General features: G+C 35.5%; 1 protein-coding gene across 15 annotated transcripts in view; it reads left to right on the top strand.

Annotated features, from left to right (window-relative positions):
* Positions 1 to 22677, top strand: part of anks1b (ankyrin repeat and sterile alpha motif domain containing 1B) — a 315285-nt gene that overhangs the window by 95826 nt on the left and 196782 nt on the right. For all 15 annotated transcript variants that reach the window (XR_015482121.1, XR_015482120.1, XR_015482122.1 and 12 more), the window contains 3 exons: positions 3057 to 3238; positions 7840 to 7956; positions 20410 to 20560. Coding sequence is in view for 12 of the 15 variants with exons in the window: in XM_087247217.1 (XP_087103343.1) it covers positions 3057 to 3238; positions 7840 to 7956; positions 20410 to 20560 (450 nt within the window). In the remaining 3 variants the exon portion in view is untranslated. The remainder of the gene's footprint in view (positions 1 to 3056; positions 3239 to 7839; positions 7957 to 20409; positions 20561 to 22677) is intronic.

Here is a 22677-nt window from a genome sequence, read left to right as displayed (position 1 = left end):
GTACAGTGTGACATCCAGTGGTAGTTTGATGCTATTACAGCACATTGTCTGCTGCTTAGTGTTTTTTTCCTGCCAAATATGTTACTGTTTAATACAGTGTTTGCACATCTAAATCACCTTAACCATATTTAAAAATAAAACAAAACAAACAAACAAAAAACAAACAGACAAAATGTTATTGTTTTGTTCAATATTTGTATCAGACCAGAACACAAATAGTGGAAATTAACTGGTAGATATTTGGATCTACCAGTTATTACAGAAGTGCAGTCAGCAGTGCCTCTAGTGGTCAGTTGTCGCAGTGCAGGGCAGTTTAGCTAGTCCTCTTTGTGGTCTGAATCTGAACTACTGCTGGATGTGCGTCTTTGGTTCCAGCTGGAGCAGCATTTTCATAATGATCACAGGTGAATCAGAGAGTCTGCCAGCCACAAAATGACAGTTAGTACACATCAGCACACTGAGCCCATGCCAGAAAACAAGCATTTGTCCCCGATTAAATATTCAAAAGACAAGAGAGTAAAAATAAATAGGCTGGTTACGTAAAAACACATTTATTTAAAAGCTTTTACAGAGAAGTTTGATGTGCTTTTGCCATAATGATCGTTTATAAATGCAAAGTTTTAGGTATATATATATATTCAGTTGCTTTGACTGGACAAAACTGATTATTTTTTTTCATATTCAAATGTATGCAAAATTCACATTTGGTTATATTGCAAAAGATGGAAAAAATATCTATTATAGTTTTTCTGTGATTTTTCAAATGATGAAATATTAATTGTGGTTGTTCAGAGGAGGGAGATGGAAAATATCTAATTTGCTATAACTCCCTGAGCTATGGATTTAGGAACGCTCTAGCAGCTCTGTTTAGAAGTCAAAAGTAAAGCTTTATTTAAAAAGAAGATTTCAAATGTTATTAGACATACTAATACTTGCAGAAATGTGTTTATTGTACGTATCAGTTTTAGTCATATTATTAAATAGAATGAAATACCTGTCTTTTAAAGTTCAGTGCTCAGCAATAATAAGTACACTCCTCACATATCTATCTTTTAATTTTTATTTTTATTAGAAAGCTATACAATATTATATTTGTGCAAATACATTAGATTAGTCAGTGCTGAAGCCAAATCTGGAGCTTATGTAACAAAATAACTTACGATAACGGTTCAAAAACTAGTACACCCAAATTTATGTTATAGAAAAATATTAAAGACAAATTAAAAAAAAAAGAGAAAAAATCAAGAGAGGCAAAAAAATTGAAAAATGTATTTGAAATTTTGTAGTTTTTAAAAAAAAAAATTTCATAACATTTTGCTTGAATTTAATTGTTTTATCTTTCAATTTCTAGATATGTTTGGTGACTTAAGTATTATTTTAATAAATGTATCTGTTTAATAAATCGGTTTTGTTTAAATACATTAAAATACATTGCCTATATTCCCTGATAAATGTATAAAATATTCCTTATGAAAATTAAGTGAACTCATTAATGCTGAGAACTGTATATGTATACCTAATATGCATAATATTGAGATACAACATACTATTGTACAATTACCTACTGTAGTTTTTATCATTAACCCTTAGACTGCCCATCTACCAAACGGTTGACCATGTTTTTACTGTCATAATTAATGAATGTCATTTAAAGAATCACTGTTTTAAATAATGGCTTACACACACAGCATTGTTCAAACAAACAATCAAAAAAAAAAAAAAAAAAAAAACATCCTGTTGCCCTACTACACTTAATTTTGGTTTTGTTGTAAAAAACAAAACAAAAAACTAGAAAGCATGTTAAATGTGATTCTGAAATATTTTATGGCATACTAAAAAAAAGAGGTGATTTAGTGTTCAAAAATGTTTTATTCTAAGTATTTTTTTTATTAATTGGTCTTACACTCCATACTATTTTCTGATTTTTTATAATAGGTAATACTTCCGGCCCTTTTACCATAAACCGACTTATCAGTCATTTGGTAGAGGCTGATATTTTATAAATAAAGGCATGTGCTGAAAAAAATGCATTAGGTGTGTTAACTAGTGACATTAAGAGTTAAGAAATGCAATCCAAACATGTTTTTCTTGGTGGGGCAGTTAAAGGGTTAATTTCATTTAGTGATTTTAGATTTTCTGTTGTTGTTTTATTCTTTTTAGATTAGTTTTTTGAGAAATGAGAAACATGTTATTGGCAGAGATGCAAAAATAAAATGTTTTTCTTTCTAGGCAACACTTAATAATTAACAAATTGTTTGGTTTAAAGAGTTTTAGTGTCAGTTTTATTGTACTATAATAACCCCAATGCAATCTAAGAATCAGATTCTAATCTAAAATCTAATCAATTAAATTTAAACCACTTTTAAATGTTAGAAAATGTTAGATGTTTAGAATTTAGAAAAAAAAACATGAAGAATAAATAAGCAACAATATTAGTTATCATCGTATAAAACCAGTAAACTGCAAAAATCTTAAATGATCAGTTAGTCATGACATGGATAAATCCTATTTCAGCTTTTTTATGTATTTAGTCTAATATAATTTAGGTTACAACAACTAAATAAAAAAAGGTTAATTTGATTGAACTTAAATATTTAAGGTAACCTGTTCATTTTTAACTATGTATGTATGTAAGTATATATAATTGCATCAGTGAACTGTGGCAGACTGAGAAAAACTGTGCAGTCTAATAAGGCAGATTTTTTTTCAGCTCCTCAAAAGTTTACAGTAACCTCATTATACTGTAATTTAAATTTTAAGTTTGCCGTCTGTCTCTCTCTCTCTCTCTCTCTCTCTCTCTCTTTTCTCTCTCTCTTTCTCTCGTTGGTCAAGCTAAATTTTCAATATGGAAAACCCGTAAAATGGCTATTGAAGGGGAAAATATAGAGATTTAGATTTTTGTTGCCTTGGTATGTTGGTTTATGGTAATTTTTAGTGATTAGTAGTGTCTTGAGATGTTTTATAATAGCTATACTTAGCTTTCTGAGGTTTTGCTGTTAATCAAAGTGTTTTTAAAGTCTCTTTCTTTCTTTCGTTCTTTCTCCTTGTCTTTGCAGACGATGCAGTAACAGGGGAGTTGTCCAAGCTGCTGAATGAAATAAAGATTTGCCGTGATAAGGATTGCTCCTTCGAGGAGCTTTGTCAGACCATCTCTTCTCACTCTCAGTCTATGGAGAGCTTCGGCAGCGGGCGACTGTCAGACGAGGAACGCAACGGCACTCTAACCCGAATAAACAAGGTGTGCTGCAGTAGAAAATACATTATTTTTTGGTACTCAGGAGAAGAACAAAAGAAAACTGAAACAGGACAGGATGTAGTCAAAACACCAACTAAACCCATCAGACATAAAGTGTCAATTATATAGTACAAAGACACACACACACACAAAACAGAACAAAAACAGTGTATGTATTTTGGGACTGGGTTGCCAGATTGCATTCAATCACTCATTTCCAATATTTTCCCTAATTGAATAGAAAATCTTTAATCAATAAAATGAAGAAACGTGTACGTATATTATGACTAGATTGCCAGATTGTTTAGAATTTCTGGGTATCCGTGTTTTTTGTTTTTGTTTTTCAAATTGAAGAAATCTTTAATCCATGACAATAATAAACCATGTACTTTGTTTTGGAACTAGGTTGCCAGATTGAATGAATCTCTGGGTAATTTTTTTTTCAGTTGAAGAGGAAATTTTTAATCCTTAAAAATAAAGAACAATGTACATATTCCTGAACAAAGTTGCCAGATTGCATAGACTCTCTGAGTATTTTATTTTTTTATTTCCAATTGAAGAGGAAATATTTCATCCATGAATTTAAATAGAGAAAGTTCCATGTATAACATTGATCATCGGGCAAGTAGTGTGCAAAACGCCAAGTAACATATACAGTATTTTTAACAAATTGTACACTTTGTACCTCCAGAACTTCAAAACATCAATAAATTAATAATAAAAGGTTTTAATGAACTTTTAAGTCATAGAGTGTTGATGCAGTACCTCACATTGTCCAACAGAGGGCAGAACTAAACTCTATTTTCACCACTATGTTTCCTTTTAATTTATGTAATCTCATAAATACATATTTATAGCTCTAAAACAGCCCCAGATTTAATCATTGATGCTATTTAACACAAACAGAATAATATTTTTAATGTGGCATCCTCACATTGCTGGCTGAGGGAGTGCGTTTAACCTTATGTAAAAGACAAATAAGCTGCTTTAGGAATGTGTGCGCTTTGCTGAAGGTCTGTCACAGTGACCACTGGATCACAGCTTACTCCACTGCGTCTGTTTGATCGATACAATTAAATGTGTTTGTGTCGGGTCAATCAATCAAAGTCTGCAGAGCCCAGATAAACAAGCAAAGACACGCGTGCACACACAAACATACTCTTCCAATCAATTTCAGTCACACGTCAGATGTGTCAAATGGATGTGTTTGCAGAGTCTTTCAAAAGGGATGTTTACTGGCTATGCATTTTCCAGATAGTTATTAAATAGTGTTTTTAAAACAGCTTTATCTGTTACTAAATGTATAGAAATAAAAATTATTTAAATGTTTTGTTCATCTTCCTTATACAGTATATTGCTATAGATGATTGTTTTATATGCAAGTGTGTATGTTAAAATATGTTGCTTATTTAAATTAAGTTGAACCAATTTAACTTCACAAGTCATTTTTACTGGGCAGCATGGTGGCCCATTGATTAACACTGTCGCCTCACAGTAAGAAAGTTGCTGGTTCAAGTCCTGGCAGGGCCAGTTGGCATTTCTGTGTGGAGTTTGCATGTTCTCCCTGTGTTTGCATGGGTTTCCTCCGAGTGCCCCGTTTTCCCCCACAGTCCAAAGACATGCACTATAGGTGAATTATATGAACTAAATTGGTCGTAGTGTATGTGTGTGAATGAGTGTGTATTGGTGTTTCCCAGTACTGGGTTGTGGCTGGAAGGGCTTCCGCTATGTAAAACATGCTGAATAAGTTGGCGGTTCATTCTGCTGTGGCAACCCCTGATCCCCTCCATCAATTAAGCTTAAAACATCAAGCTAAAATTTATTTAACTTAAATAATAAGTTGAAACCTGATTAACTTTCTAAATTAAGTTTAAATAACATAAAAAAGATAAACTGTAATGACTTTATTGTGTATTTTATTACAGAGTATGATATACTAGTTGTCCCCCCTCCCGTCTCCCCCGACGGCCCGCACTCACACTACAATCAGGCCTGGGCACGCTTACGTCATCGATGCTGCGCTGTTCAGTAAGCGATATCGCTCAGCACAGTGGAGATTTCTCTAGTTATATCGTTTAAGTCGTTTGATATGCAGTGACATGCAGTCAAATATTTTGCAAAACAGTCCTTACGGATGCGGTGACACGCAGTCAGATATATCGCCGAACAGATCCGCCACTTTTGGTGCTCATAAACAATCATAAAGTCTTCGTGCTGCAGGAATGAGATTTGCTGAAGGTGTGCAGCTGTCGTGCATTGAGGGGTTTGCGTCTTTAATAAACTACGGTGTTTTTTGTTCATTGAACAGTAAGATTGATTAATAAATCCAAATGAAACAGCCCCTTAAAAGTCATGTCTCGCTTTCAGTTTCGGGCTTTGGCGTGTTTTGCACTCACACTACAAGCATACCTCGCCAAAGCCCAAGTGAACCTTGCTCAGGCCCACCTCTTCCAACCGGGCCAGGGCCGGCCAAGTGAACCGTGCCTGAGCCAGATTTAGCACACTCACACTTCTTAAACGATCCAGGAATTGGGCCTGGGCACGGTTCGGATAGCATAGTGTGAGTAGGCCCTAAGAATTAGAAAGTAACACAGTAAAGTAAACATAAATTTTTATATGCATTTATTTTGTACAATATTGTTTTACAAAATATTTAACAGTGTAGGAATGTGTTTCTGTGGGAAGCTGAAAAAGAAGAAACAGATATATCACATATTCAGAAATAGAATCAGACAGAATGGAGTATTGAGAGTCAGACTAACATATTTAAACCATGAATCATGCTATAATTCCTCTAAAAAGTCAAAGATAAATGGTCTGAAAGTCACAGACAAGCAAAGCAATTGTTCATGTTGAATTTTACAAGGCCATAACCACCATAAACACAGAGTGGGACAAGTACCCCCTGATTTTTAGAAATGGACAATTTGTTCCCCTGAGTATTTGAAATGCTTGAACTGCTCTACTGCACTCCATTTAGTCATTTTCTGTCTTTAGAATGAGATTTGTTTTCTAAGCTTCTGTATGTTTTCAGTCAGGACAAAGCGTTCCAATTAACCAGCAGTCCAATCATATTGAAGTAGGCTGGGTTTACTAAATTCTAGAGTAAAATCTCAAGTTTACTGTTTGGGATCACACACAAATGGAGAAAAAAGAAAAATAAAACAACAATGAACAGATGAAAAAAAAAGACAACAGTAATGATAACATGGACATCAATAATAATAATAATAATAATAATTACAACAAGTACTACATCAACTACTACTAGCGATTACTAATGCTACTACTACTGTGACGACTACTGCTACTACTACTACTCCCAACACACTTACAATGACTGGAATGTACAGTATGTTTTGCATTTTTGAAATTGGAGGCAATACAGATAAGAGAAAATGTGCATGTTTTGATACTGCATTTGCAAACAGTTTACTTACAGTACAACTAGAAATACTCTCTTAAATAAATAAATACATAAACAAACAAACAAATAAATAAATAACTTTTCTTTATTAGCCTTGGTTGTTTCATAAAAAAATCTTTAAAACTGACTTTGTATAACCCAAAAGTTTTTAATGGTTGGAAAAATGGAAAGGTTCTTTAGATTATTATATGTTCTTCACATTAAATAAAAAGCAAATGCATGATTCTTTTAACAACTGTGCACTGAAATGTTCTCTTGTGAACTAAAAATGGTTTTACTGTAGCATCGCTGCAAAACAACTCTTTTGGGTATAGACAAAGTATTTACTTTGCTGCTCGGTGTCATGAGAATTTCTAAAACAAACTGGTGTGCCACTATGTTAAAAAATTGGTTAGTTCCTTATTTAAGTTCTATTGAAGAAAGTCAGTACAGTAAAATACAGGTGGACTTGAATGAGGAATGTCCAAAACATTTAGTCAGTATTCTTTCAAAAGTAAATTCACAATAAACTGACAGAAGTGTTGTCAGGAGTTAGTTTTTCTCTTTCAACAAAATGGCGATTGGCTCTTTTAGCTATAATGGTGCTGCCACATAAGTGAAATCAAAAGGACCCATTTTTTTCCAGATGTATAAAGAAGAATTTAAAAAGAATAAGCACTTTGAAAAGCTTTCTGTTTGCATTACAAGTTGAAAATTCTTTGTTTCATATTTTTTCACAATAGTATGAAATATTTTATCAGAATGACTGGAGGTTTGTATTACACTTCGTACTTAAGACACTTATTACACTAAGTACACGTAGTACTAAATTATTACATCTTAGTACTTATTACATGTAACTTATTACACGTAAAGAATGACTTTTTCCCCAATTTAATTAACTTCAGTAATAAATTGTGTTGAATAAACTTCATTAGTTTAGACAGAACACATTTTTTGTAGTGTAATTAATAAAATGGTGATCTAGAGGTTAATTTTTGTAAATGTATCCTGCATCTGGTTTATGGAGTGTTCAGTTTTTTCTTCGAGTGGTCCGCCTCCTCCCCCTTGTACCTTCTTTTTCTTATCTAAATCTTGTGTTATGTTGGCTTGAAGTGAGATCAGTATCTGTGCTCAGCCTGTGTGCTTGACTGTTGACTGTATATAACTTTATTTATCTCTCTTCTCTGGACTGCAGCGTCCCACTCCCCCGTTACCCCCGGCGTTGGAGGAGGAGGAAAAGAGCTGTGGACCCTCAGGCCTGTGGGAGGCGCTCACTCCCTGCAACGGCTGCAGAAACCTGGGCTTTTCTCAGGTACACACATTTACACATCTGCCCGTACAGTGCAGTCACCAGTTTCATAAGGGACAAAGAAATAAAAATGAAAAGACAAGAATTAGCTAAGTCTATAAAATTAGCTTTATAAAAGTATACTATACTATATACTATATATAGTATACTACAAAAGTATTTTTTAAAATGATCATATTATAACAATTATTTAAATAATTATGTGGCACTGAAGACTACTGAATAATTGCACAGGTAGTCTATCATGAAGGCCATGCCAGTAAAAAAAAAAAAAAAAAAAATGTTGTTGTTTTTGCATACAGTGAAATGATAAAATTATTCGCCCTCCTGTGATTTTTTTTTTCTTTTTTAAATATTCCCAAATAATGTTCAACAAAGCAAATAATATTTCACAGTATTTCCTATAGTATGCTTTCTTCTGGAGAAAATTTTATTAAACTTATTTGTTTTATTTCGGCTAGAATAAAAGCAGGGTGGCTAATAATTCTGACTTCAGCTTCAGGTAAACAGAAACAGAAGGATCTGTGAAACAGCCGTAAATCAGGTGTTTGCGGCAGAGGCCACTGACGTAAAAGCCTGCTTGCTGCCACCTATGATCATGATGTGTGTAAAATCATGGCTTAGCAAGGGATGTTTGCATCCACATGGCCTTTGTTTTGGGTGAATCCGTGTCGTGATCAAGCTGTTGTATAAACGCAATATTACACTCATAGCAGTACGATATGGCTGTATATCGGCACTGGTTGGCGCACTAAGGCACTCGGCCACAACGCACGCTTCCCACCAGTGCCGATATACAGCCATATCGCACTGCTACTCGTTTGATATTGCTCATATATGTGTGTGTGTATGTATATACACACACACTACCAGTCAAAAGTTTGGGGTCAGTTTAATTTTTTTTTCATTAATTGTTTTTAAAGAAAATATGAATATTTTTTATTCAATGTAGTTTCAAGTGAAATTATTTCTAAATAGAGTTAAAAAATAACTAATAGTTATTTTCATATTTTCCCATTTTATTGATTATATGAACTGTTTTAGATATTTGGGGGGGGGGTAATTGTTATTTTAATTTTATTTATTTTTTTTAGCTCTAGGTATTGAAATTTAGTTTATTTTTTATATTTTTCCCTAACATATTCATTGGGGTGTAGTAACTTTTGCACTATGACCTTAATTTTGTTTTTGTTTGATTAGTTTTTGGTTTAGTATAGCATCCCATGGAAAGATCTGTAAGGGTTGTACTCATTTATCCTGCATGATGCTTATATTCATATTTAAAGGAGAATGTAGGATCAGTACTCATCATATAAAGTTGTGGAATGTTGCTATCTGAGATTAACCCAACCAACCGTGTAGATCTTCAAAGTCTTCCTGACCACCAAAAAGAATAATATAATCTTTTCATCTTTAATTCTGATTGCACATGAAACGACGGATGAGGAAATGTTAATATTTTGAATGTGGGCTTCAGAATGCTAGAATGAGCAAGAGGGATTCCCATCCCTCAGACAGGAAGTCTTAATTATCCCACAGGAAGTGTAATCATGTCACACGCTCATCCGCCCACTTGCGCCATGTGAGGAGACCTCCCGCTGCCATGGAAACAGGGCTGGTGAAGGTGCCAGCGGGTTGGATCGGGGTTCCTTGGGCTGCGATTCATTCTTCTGCACCCCAGCAAAAGCAATGCTGAACTCCGTCACTGGCTCTCCTCCGCAGGGAGAGAGAAACACGCCGATTCGTAGTTGCTAGGAGACGCAGAATTCATAAAGTGCATGGCGTGGGATTTCCACCCACTTCCCAATTGACAGATCTGAGTCTCCATCAAAACAGGTGCGTCACAGCACTGCGCAATAACATCCAGAGCAAACATCCAGAGAAAGAGAGAGAGAAAAAGAGAGAGAGATAGAGAGAGAGAGAGAGAGAGAGGCTCATTCAGGCTCTTCTCCAGCATTCCTCTGCCTGCCTTATTTGTCAAGGCAAGACACTGAAGATGAATAGAGTTCAAAAATAACTACAGTATTACTTATCCTTATATTTTCCCATTTTATTGATTATATGAGCTGTTTTGGATTTTTTTTTGCTTTATAATTTTTTATTTAATGCTGTTTATTGTGGTTGGAAGGACATCAGATGCGTAAAACATGCCAGTGTAGTTGGCGGTTTATTCTGCTGTGGCAACCCTTGATAAAACAGGGACTAAGCCGAAGGAAAATTAATAAATGAATAAATTGTATGTTGAAATATGCAAATGAGTTTCATTAAACATGCTAATTTGCATACCATTTTAGCACAAAATCTGAATGTCGGATGCAGTCAGGGTCAAAATTATTATATATATATATATATTGGAAAAAACTTACTGAGAGGATTTCAGGAATCTGTTTTCTTTAAGGAATCTGTTCATTACACCCCCAATAACCTCCAATGTATGTATTATATAATACCCCAAAAAATGTGTGTAGTTTAAAATGAAATGATTACTCCAGAGTGATTTCTGAAGCATCATGTGACTAAAGACTGGAATAATGAAACCTAAAATTTATTTTTTAAATCACTGGAATAAATTATTAAATTACATTATAAACTACTTTTGAACAGTTATTTTATAGTGAAATATTATTTCACAATTTTACTGTTTGTACTGTATTATTAATTAAATAAATGCAGCCTTGGTGAGCAGGATAAGCTTATTTTAAAACATTTAAAAATCCTACTGACCCCAAACTTTAGACCGGTCATGTACCTCTTTAGAACAGGGATGTTTATAAAACCATGAAGTGGCTTTTGTAATTACTTACTGAAAATTTCAGACGCAAATTGATAAAGTGTGACAGAAGAAACCCTTCACGAGTGTATTTTGGGATGTTTTTTTTTATTTTTATTAAATGCTTTGAAGTCTTTCTATTAAACAAAAAAAGAAAAAACACTATGAAAAGCCAACGTCTCAAAATTGACTAAAACAACTGCCTTAATCCACTGTAGTTTTCACCATCCATCATTTTCTGTTACGTCACATTTTGCGTGTGGAATCTGGGGCTGAGCATTCATGTTTGTTTCTTCAGTTTACACCTTTTTTTTCTGCCTCTATTCCCAATGCTGCAGTCAGCAAACATGCTTTTAATGTTGATGCTGAGAACGTCTTGTGATTCCAGATCAGAGTAAGCGTTCCCATCTGTAGCATCTGCTTTGCAATGCTTTTCTCTGCAGATAAAATTGCTGTGTACAAACAAACACCTCTGGATAGTTTTGGAACCCTGGAATTATGCTGTATTATGATATTTTCCGCAGGATAAAACATATGAATCTACAAATACAAGTTCTTCCTGAAGTTGACCTACCTTTGATTAATCTTAATATTGCATATTAACTTGTTGGTGCACTGCTGTTTTTAAGTTGTGTTTTTTTAGGTATTTAAGAGTCACTTGTTTGTCAACTTTCACATAGAATTCATATATAGAGTGGGGAAATAATTGTTCAAAACATCACAATTTTTCTAAGAAAATATATTTCTTAAGGTGCCGTTAACTTGAAATTTTCACCAGATGTTGCTAACAACTAAAGAAATGCATATATGAAATGAAAACAAATGTAATTAGTTTATTAATTTAATTGTGTAATAAAATGAAATGACTATTTAGCACATAAAGAAAGGGAAGTGTAGAAAGGCAGTGAAATCTCACAGTAGTTCTTCAGCAACTCTTTGGCCTTTCTCATTGTAAATGAATATTAGCTGCTTCAGTTGAACATTTACATTATCTGGATGATGAAGATGAAACCAAAGTAGACATTTCAGTAAGACAATGATCCAAAACACAGCCAAGGAGACTCTTAAATGGTTTCAGAGAAAGAAAATCAAGCTGTAGATTGGCCCAGCAAATCACCTGACCTGAATACAATAGAAAATGCAAAATAAGGATAAGTTTTGATAGACAAAACCCACAGAACGGTTAAGATTTTTACACTCTGTTGAAGTCTGTGAAAAAAATCACACCTGAGTAATGGTGACACGTTGAACTCTTCATATATATTTATATATGTAGCTAAAGTCAGAATTATTAGCCCCCTGAATTATTTGCCCCCTGTTTATTTTTTTCCCCAATTTCTGTTTAAAAACTGCTTATCTTCTAGCAGACATAAAACAAATAAGACTTTCTGCAGAAGAAAAAATATTATCAGACATACTGTGAAAATGTCCTTGCTCTGTTAAACATCATTTGAAAAAAAAAAATCAAAGGTAGGCTAATAACTCTTTCTAAAAACATAATAGTTTCATTAACTAATTTCTAATAACTAATTTACTTTATCTCTTTCCGGCCATATTTTTTAGCTTTAATTATGATTTTGCTTTAGAAACATTGCGTAATATTTTACTAGTTATTTTTTCAAGATGCTCATTGTTTAGGCTTAAAGGTAGATTGGTTTAACTTGGCAAGTTTGGTTAATTAGGCAAGTCATTAGACAACAATTGTTTGTTTTGTAGCCAGAAAAACATCTTAAATGGATAATTTCACTGTAAAAGTTGATTTCCAGACAAGCTTAAAAGAAATAAGACCTTCTCCAGAAGAAAAAAAAGCTAACATTCATATACAGTAAGGCCATATATCAGATGTCCATATAACAATCCCTCTGGTCCTGCACTTTTTTATATGCAGCATTTGCATATGTAGCCCCTTTCCAACAGTCACTGTATGATTTTGAGATTCATCTTTTGCCACTGAGGACAGTTGATTCATACACTACTATTACAAAAGGTGAAGCATAACAGAAAGTAGCACCTCTTTAAAAAAATGTTTTCTTAACTGATAATGACAAGAAATGAGTTACAAACGAGCATATTATAATGATTTCTGAATAATTAAGAAGATTATATAAGACTAGAGTAATAATACTAAAATAATTTCTTAATATTATTGTTTTTACTCTTTTTGTTTACTAGTATCTTGCAGATTCAATAACTGGTTGCAACAACACAGACCCTTTTTATTATTAAAAATAGTTTCAGGGTTTATATAGTGAAACAACATTTAAAAGGAATGGCCACTGTGCTTTCTTTGGCTGATCTTATCCTGTACATTATAGTTTCTCTTTCAACCACCAAATTTATGCAGGGAGAGTATTTATATCATGCAACAAGATTTTCTGATTTAAAAGAGGCTTGCATGGAGCATTATGAGGATGAGCCGCTGTGTCTTTGTTCATTTGCTCATATTGTCAGTAGGTCATGTTCAGAGCTTTCTAATCCTATCTGCCCTTTTTATGTGGTTGTGCTCTCATGCTAATCTCACGCTAATTTTCCCTATGTTTTAAATCCAGACATTATTGAGCAAAAATAAACTTCTTTCTAAAACAAGTACAAACCTTATCGAGCCCAGACTTTTCGAACAATAGCAGAATGCTTAACAGATCAGAAAACTAAATCTAGTCACCATTGTTAAATCTGTTTCATTCCAAGCGAGCAGGAATTGCTTGTTTTTTTTTTTGTCCATATAATTTAATCTATTGTTTTCCTCAGTTTGCATACAGCATCTATTACATCTAATTTGCTGCATTTCACTGCTTGTATAGAAGTAATTTGGCTGATCTAGTCCAGCTCGATGACTTTCTTTCCCATACAGAAGCCACTAATTATGTCTAATCAGGAACTGCGGGAAGTGAAGTTTTTCATGTGTGTTGTCCATTTTAATTGAGCAGAATAGCTTTATGTGTGTTTGCAAGGAAACTTATGTCCCTGGCTCTCACTGACTGCCCAGTGTGATTTAGGAGGCGATCAGGGCCGCTGCTCGCTCTTTAAAAGATCACTCTGAAAACAGTGCCGGGATAAAAATCCTAAACGACCAATCGTATTTTATGAGGCGTTTAAAGCCAAATAGAGGAGATGGATTGAGCACGGGCTATGCTGCATATAAATATACAGCGGGATTCAACATGAAAACTTATTAATGGATGATTTATACAAATATAAAGTTGTTTTAGCAGCGACTGCAGTTATAAAATGTTATTTACCACCAAGCGACAAGCACAGTGAAATGTTCCTATGCTTTTGTTGGTGCGGTTGTGCCCTTAAAAGCAATTTGTGTGGCATTAAAATTGTATGAACGACTGGCATCATTACTTCCGCTGTTTTTGGTGGGTCTCCACGTTGGAAGCCATCGTTGTTAAGTGCTCGGGTGTTGCGCTGTAATAATATAAAGGAAAGCCTTGAGTGTAGTTATTCCGAAGCCGCAGGTTCCCTTGAGTGATTGCATTAAATGTTTCCTCCGTCATATTTGTTTTAATCTTCATCTTCCTTCTCTTCTTCTCCCACAGTGCAGCATAATCTCTTTTGTACCACCATGACTCACAACCCAGACAGTGGCTTCATCTAACGAGAAGGTTTCTGCGTTTCCTCCTAGGTGCTGAGAGATAATTAGGGCAGCTAATGAATGTTAGCATCTCGCAGACTGTGCAGGCTGTGCTTGATAAGGCAGTGACGGTTTGGACTTCTCGGGAGGACTGAGAGCTCAAAATGCCTCCGGTCTTCCTACTGGCTCTTTGTGGACATTCTGTTCTCAGTGTGTGTGTTTGTGTGTGTTTGTGTGTGTGTGTGTGTGTGTGTGTGTGTGTGTGTGGGGTTGACTTGCTTAGTCTTTTCCCCTGCTTTTTGCTTGTCTAGTCTGTCACTCTCTCATCACTCTCTTGTTTTTTTTTTTAGTTTGCTTACTAAAAGTTTACAAATTTTTCCTCTAAAATGCATTAAACTACTGTAACGTATGGTAGAGAAGTGCTATGCAGGTAAACCTTACTCCTCTGACCTCTTAAGGTGTTCAAGCAACAGACGCTAGAGATAACTGTCTTTAGCTTCCTTGTTAGAGCAACTGACTCCCATGTAAAGAATAGCCGGTTCGATAACATCTCAGCGTGATGGGTGCAGTAGGACTGGTTGGTTACACATGGAGGCTCGCCAGGAATGGGAGTGAGGTTTAGGGTTAAGTGTAATGCAGGCCAGCTAGCGAAGTGCTTTGCAGGTAAACCACACTTCTCTGACCTCTAAAGATGCTCTAGTGACAGACACTAGAGGCTGTGGTCTTTAGCCTTTTTGTTAGAGCAACCGACTCCCATGCAAAGAATCACCGGTTCGATCACAGCTCAAACCGGGTTGGGTGCATTTGGACTTGTGTGTTCTCTACTCATTACTACTCATTACTCATCCTGCACATGACAGATTTTTGTCCAGTCAGGTCAGAGATTGCACTATTGTTCCTATTATTCTAGTTCTAGTTATTTTTTATTTTATTTTATTATTTTATTTATTTTTGGCATTTTGCCTGTTATGATAGGACAGTATGTTGACAGAAACCGAAGTTGGAGAGAGAGGCAGGGTGGGATTGGGAAAAGTCTACGAGCCTTGAATTCATAAAGTCTATTTTGGTATTTTATTGTCGTTTTGTTCATTGTTCATTTATGCAGAATTAATATTTGTCAGACCTTTTGCCAAAAATTTAAAATGATAAAAAAGTATACTTCTAATGTACCTTAAGAGTGGAAAAAATGAAACCATTCAGGTGGCTTGTTTTGCCATAAGTATATACTTTTAATTTGTATGTAATAAAGTTTATTATTTTCATCTCTCTTCTTTTAAATTTGAAACCATCTAAACATCATATTGTAGTGCTTTAACTCTGTCTGCTAGAAATGCCAAGCTTTTTTTTTCTTTTGTTCTCATGATGCCAGTACTCAAAACATTGTTTCATGAAAACAAATAAGGAACAAAATAATGATGGATCTTGTCGTTTTTATGGGTCTTTTGACAGGTAGTGTTTTACCGAGAGACTTCCTAATGTATGATGCTACAAGCAACATAATAGTGTATGCTGTCTGCCACAAACATGCTATAAAAAAGCAATAGAATAGACTTATTTTTAACTCAAAATTTGACCCTCAAAACTGTGTGATTAAAATCATTTTTCATGTTGGAAACTGACTGGATTCAGTGACTAAACAGAGCTTTCATGATCCTCTCAGAAATTTATGTTTGACCTGCAGATGTACCCTTATCCCTATGGATTGAAAAAGCACATCACAGAGTTCATAGTTACACCGAGAGCAGGTGCTAAATCCGTAAAGGTGTCTAATAGGAAAAATTGAATACAAATTGGAAGCAACTTCCACAGGGTTTCTACTTCCATTTGCTATGTTTCCCCTTGTTCCCCTTTATTCTCTTTTTGTGTTCTCTTTCTCTCTCATCTATAGTAGTTACTGTGTCATTTACAGTATCAGGCAAAATTAGATTATTTTGGCTGGAAGTCTTTTACAGCAAAAATGACTGTCCTAAACTGGCTACTTTATCTCACTGATGTTATTTATTTTTAGTTCCTTCCCTTATTGTCTGTTAAGTTCATAACGAAGCCTCAGCGCGAAGCATATTGCAGCAAAATTGTGTAAACCAGAGGTCTGTATCAGTGAACTTCTGTGACTTCCTTCCCCCCGCCGGTATCATCTCAGCATGCAAAAGCCCTCCTCTAAAGCACATGACCAAACTTATCTTCCCTCTCTCGCTTTATATCAATCCCTCTATCTGTTCTGAGAAGGTCTCTGAGGGCCCTTTTATGCAGCGAGGTCCTCCTCCAAAATATGCAGAGCTCAGATTAGAAAAAAGCACAGGAAATGACACTGGCCATTCAGATCAGATACTGTATCAACTGAGAGAAGAGGCAGAAGTGACAGAACTCGGGGTACATTTGAAGAAAAGCAAAGCAAACAGAGCTGATGAAAGAAGAACATGCGAAAGGGAGAAAGGACGAGAGTTAAGCTGGCTGTGAAGTCTGTCAGGCCCCCAGTCACATGCAGATTGTAGACGTGACTGAGGGCCGTCCGTGGAGATTTCCTATTCGGATCCGAGTCCAGCAACTGCAGCACGCTAATTACTGACCTGGACGGCTTCTGTTTGTTTTATAGTCTTCCTTTGCAGGAAAAAAATAAGTTCCTGTCTCTGTAGTCAGAGAGAGATAGAGAAAGAGAACAAGAGTTGTAGTGTGATCGGACATTAGAAGCAGTAGGGTAATTTGTTTGTACGCTGAAGGGTTGAGTTCTCATTCACAGTCAAGAAATCAAGATCTGCAAGAGATTAAGAGGTAACAAACTTATTTTCATCATAAGTTTGAGTGTGTTTGTGTTTTTTCACATATCTGGACACTAATGTGTATAATGACAATGGTTTACAAGTTGTATTACAAGGGAATGGTGAATTATGAGGATATTGCTGATGTTCATTTTTTTCAAAAGGCTTATAAGTGTTTTTTTCAAGAAAGTAAAACTGTAAAGTTTCCTGAAAGGGGTAGGGTTAGGTGTTGGGTTGCGGTTGAGCAATGTAAAATAGAGTTTGTACAATATAAATCAATGAAAACCTATGGAATGTCAGTACAATTCACAAAAAAAACTATCTTGTCATTAAAACATAACTGTCATTAGATATATGAATTAATATCAATAGTCAGTTATTTAATTAAGATTTTTGCAATCCCAAAAAAAACCTTCCAGGCCATTTAGGGTTAGGATGACAAAAAACGTAATTCATATTGCACCATCAATGTAAATGTCTCTAGTAAAAGCTAATTGCCATGCTTAACAATGCTTTAGCTTTTTCCCTCAGGCAGTGGGTGGTTTGGAGCATGCTAGCATATAACGCAGGAAACCACTGATTCAAAGCCTGTCCATTTCCCCTCCTTCCTGCTCTCAGAGTATTTTCCTCGGCGTGTGCTCGTCTCCTCTGTCCCGCTTTAGTGTGCTATTAAAACTGACACACAAGGTCCAAAAGTAAGTTCCTGGCTTTAATCTCACTCTCTTTCTCTCTTTCTCACCTGTCTGTTGATGTCTGCATCTTTGGAGGGCCTGTGTTCATTCAGTGTGGCTCAAATGGAGAGAGATGGGGAAATGATCATTAGAGTAAGCCGGAGTAAAGGAGAACTTTTACAAAGACTGAATTGATAGAACATGACATAAAGTTTTGCTAAAATACATTCCTGACTGTAAGTTTTAAACTTTACATTCCTATTATGGGTTGACTTTTTGACTTCTACCAGCGAGCAACCACCCAGAACACCCTAGAATTATAGGAATGACATTTTGGACCACTCACACTTTCTTCAGATAGTATAAAAAGGCCAGCTGTAACATTCTGGCATAAGAGACTCCCTAGCATTATGGGGAACACTTCTGCACTCACAATCACCTACCAGTGCCTTAGTAAGCACATAGTAGCACCATCGTGAAGAGAAAACCATAGCAACCGACTACAACTAGCTTTATGGCACCGACTTCTGTAGAAGATGGCATGTCTCATAATAACCAAACAATGCATTAATAATCCACTAGCAAGACACTAGCAACTAACCAAGTCCCTAAGCAATCAATTCAATAACATAAAAATAACTTAAATTACTGCATAGTCAAACAAAACTCACAGTAACATAGAAATATCATGGAAACTAAGTAGACCACTCTAGAAACACTTTAGCAACGAGCACTTTTTGCACTCTAGCAATAAAGTATTTGCTGTATGCCATTTTGCATAGGTCCTTGTAACCACCTAGTTCTTATGGTAACAGAGTTTGTGGAAAACCTGGTGGAAAAGTTTTTAAAAAGCAAATAAATCACAATTCTTTTGTAAAAGTGATGGAAATTTGTTTTAAATATATCTGTGTACTTAAATATTTTTGAGATGATAATATTTTTAAATACAATTGCATGGTAGAACTTCATCTCTTTATGTCACGCTCTCTGTGTGGGGTAAAAAAGCAACTTGCAGTTTTAGCTTCTCTCTTTCACTCGCATTCATTGTAATTTAAGCTACATTTTGAGTGTGGTCTCAAACTACTAGGGTAAGATACTGTAAGTGCTAAAAGCTAATTTGTACTATTTTTATGAGTCTTATAAAAAACACAAGCCAACATTTCAAAAATATTGTCACAAACAGCAAGATACTTTCTAAAACGCTTTTTTACAGATATAAAAGTAAACAAACATCACCCTGGCAGTGAGCTGCAGCAATCTAGCATCATTGGACCATCTTTGCTTAGGCAAACACCATTCACAATCACTTAGCAATAACATTGTAAGTAGTCAGGTGACTTTGATGACCCCCTCAGCAGTCTAGTAGTGGCATTCACAATTATTCACTAGCAAACACAACTTACAACCACCAAGTAACCAACCAGACCACTTTAGTTTCCACCTAGCAACTAACCAGAGTAAACACCCTATTAATGCGTAAGTAACCACACTATTAAAGATGATGATACACGGTCGATGATACTCAGTTTCCTGTTCTTAGCTGACAGGAGTGGCACCCGGTGTGTTCTTCTGCTGCTGTAGCTCATCCGACTCAAAGTTGGAAGTGTTGTGTGTTCAGAGATGCTCTTCTGCATACCTCAATTGTAACGAGTGGTTATTTGAGTTACTGTTACCTTTCTATCAGCTCGAAACAGTCTGGCCATTCTCCTCTGACCTCTGGCATCAATAAGGCATTTGCACCCACCAAACTGTAGCTTACTGGATTTTTTCTTTTTTTTCTTTTTCTGATCATTCTCAGTGAGACTCTAGAGATGGTTGTGCGTGAAAATCCCAGTAGATTAGCCGTTTCTGAAATACTCAGACCAGCCTTTGGCACCAACAACACTGCCACCTTCAAAGTCACTTAAATCATATTTATTTCCGATTCTGATGCTTGGTTTGGACTGCAGCAGATCGTCTTGACCATGCTAAGCACTCTCAGTTTTCAAAAATTGACACTTATTAACACTTATATGGTCCAGGGTCTCTCACTCACACACACATACTCAGTAGGGCCTGTTTGTAAGAATCGAAAGAGCCATTTAACCTACCCTAATCTAAGACTTGATCTTGATCTTGTCCATAAGGAATTAACTAAATGGCTGCATCATAAACACATCAGTCAAAAGACACAGACAAAGGTCTTTCTTTCAATCCCATGTGACGAATGGCCTTGCCCTTGTGCTCGGTACATGATGAATGTGTCTAAAGCCTTCTGTGTGATGCAGGATTTGGGACTGACGGCTAGAGTAATAGTCGTCTGAGGAAAAAATCGATGGGGTTCATGGGAAATAAGTGCGATGACAATGAGGGCAGCTTGGCCTGCGCTGTGTTTACTTTGAGAAATGGTTGCCCTCACACACCTGCCGCGTCGCACCCATAAAGACAAACAGGCAGCGGGAGGTGATGGCAATGTTTCACTGAAGATGATGGAGAAGGATGTCATGGGTGGATGTTTATCCTTGTCATTCTGCCTCTGAGATGAAATAGTTTGTCTAGGTGGGGAGGAACTCTCAGTTGGATACCGATTGTTTTTTCCCCACTCTTTTTATTGCGTGTATCGCCTTTTATGTGATGTGTTTATGTGTTACCTATATATTTATCTGTTATGACTCTATTTTCTGTCATCTTGTCTGTTTGCAGGACAAGCGATGTGTTGAAATTGCCCATTCTCCATCACTGGATGTGTTTTTACCAGAGGATGAGGACAACCCTTACGAGTCAGTGGCTACAGCTGTCACACGCAAGCCCTGCTCTCTAGACATCAACCTTCACAACGCCTGTCCTCGCAACGGTTAGTAACTGCAAATCGATGGAGGAAAAAAATCAATCAGCAGGTGGCTGATGTAAATAATCTGCTCTCTAACTCATGGTTTGCACGTATTGGAGAAAACTCACTGTTTACACTACATGAAGTCATGAAACCGAAAATCAATTTTCCAATTCCTCAATTTACTTTCAAACAAGCAATTCATTTAGTTTAAAAGAGCAGGATTTTTGATTATAATGTGAAATGTTCATAAACATATAATGAATATAATATAATAATAATTTAATAATTATATAAAACATATTATAAATATTTAAGACACAGTACACTCTATGCACAATGGATTAAATCAATAGATAAGTATAGTATTATTTTATTAGTTTTTATTTCTTTTGTTTATTATTAGTTATTCTAGTATGTTAGGTTTAAGCTAAATGAAAATTAGACATTTCAGTAGACTTTACAATAATGTTTTATTTATTAGCATTAGTTAAATAAATAAGCAAACAAACTAATGATGAAAAATATTGTGAAAACATTAGTAAATGTACATTAAAACATGTAGTACTGGGATGAGCCTGTTTCAGAGGTTGTTATGTAGGAATAACATACTTTGGTATGAAAACATACTTTTGGTATTCCCCTCCAGACAGCTGAGTAATAATATTATATAAAAACATGTTCCAACATTAATTTTCCTTTGGCTTAGTCTCTATTTATCAGGGGTCGCCACAGTGGAATGAACTGCCAACTATTCCGCCATATGTTTTACGCAGTGAATGCCCTTCCAGCCGTAACCCAGTACTGGGAACACCCACACACTCTTGCATTCACACACACAATCATTAACTATAGCTAATTTATTTAATCCAATCCACATACAGTTGAAGTCAGAATTATTAGCCCCCCTGTTTATTTTTTTCCCATAATTGTTTTTTAATGGAGAAAAGATTTTCTTCAACACATTTCTAAACATAATTATTTTAATAACTCATTTCTAAAAATTTATTTATTTTATTTTTGCCATGATGACAGTAAATAATATTTTACTAGATATTTTTCAAGACACTTCTATACAGCTTAACTTGACATTTAAAGGCTTAAGTAGGTTACCTAGGCAGGTTAGGGTAATTAGGCAAGTTATTGTATAACGATAGTTTATTCTGTAGACTATCAAAAGAAAATATAGCTTAAAGGGAATAATCATTTTGTCCTTAAAATGTATTTTAAAAAATTAAAAACTGCTTTTATTCTAGCCGAAATAAAGCAAATAAGACTTTTTCCAGAAGAAAAAATAGTATCAGACATACTGTGAAAATTTGCTCTGTTAAATATCATTTGGGAAATATAAAAAAAAAAAATCTAATGGGGGCTAATAATTCTGAATTCAACTGTATAGCGCATGTCTTTAGACCAGAGTTGTCTAAACTCTGCTCCCTTGTCCTGCATAGTTTAGTTCCAACTTCCTTCCACACGCCTGCCTGGAAGTTTATAGTATACCTAGAAAGAGATTGATTAGCTAGTTCAGGTGTGTCTAATTGGTGTTGGAACCAAAATATGCAGGACATCGCCCCTCCAGGACCGAGTTTGGGCACCCCTGCTTTAGACTGAGGGGGAAATCAAAGCACCCGGAGGAAACCCACCCCAACACGGGGAGAACATGCAAACTCCACACAGAAATGCCAACTGGCCCAGCCGTGACTCGAACCAGAGACCTTCTTTCTGTGAGGCGACAGTGCCAACCACTGAGCCACTGTGCTGCCCCATGGTCTAACATTCTGCCTGGATGAATCTTAAGATATACTATAATAAATGTATTGCTCCTTGCTGAATAAAATGAGTCAATGCATTAACTAATGAAATATTTTCGCAAAGTGTTTTCATGTTTTCTTGGCAACGAGTTTTATTTTATTTGAGTAACAATGTTTTTCTTTAATGCTCACCAATACCTTTATTCAGACCCTCCAGAATTTCATGATCTCTGAATTTAACAGACAATCAAGCAAATTTTTGTGTAGGAATTGCCTCAGATTTACTACACATTTTGGGCAGACAGGACACTGTTCAAATTATTGCCACACAACAGAGCGCACCATCTGCTTAGTTTTACATTGAAAAACATTATAGTATTCATGAATAGA

This window comes from Danio rerio, chromosome 4 (genome assembly GCF_052040795.2).
Source record: "Danio rerio strain M-AB ecotype USA chromosome 4, GRCz13ab, whole genome shotgun sequence".
Taxonomy (NCBI): domain Eukaryota; kingdom Metazoa; phylum Chordata; class Actinopteri; order Cypriniformes; family Danionidae; genus Danio; species Danio rerio.
Note: the sequence above shows the minus strand (reverse complement) of the source record. Positions and strands in the feature narration are given on the sequence as shown.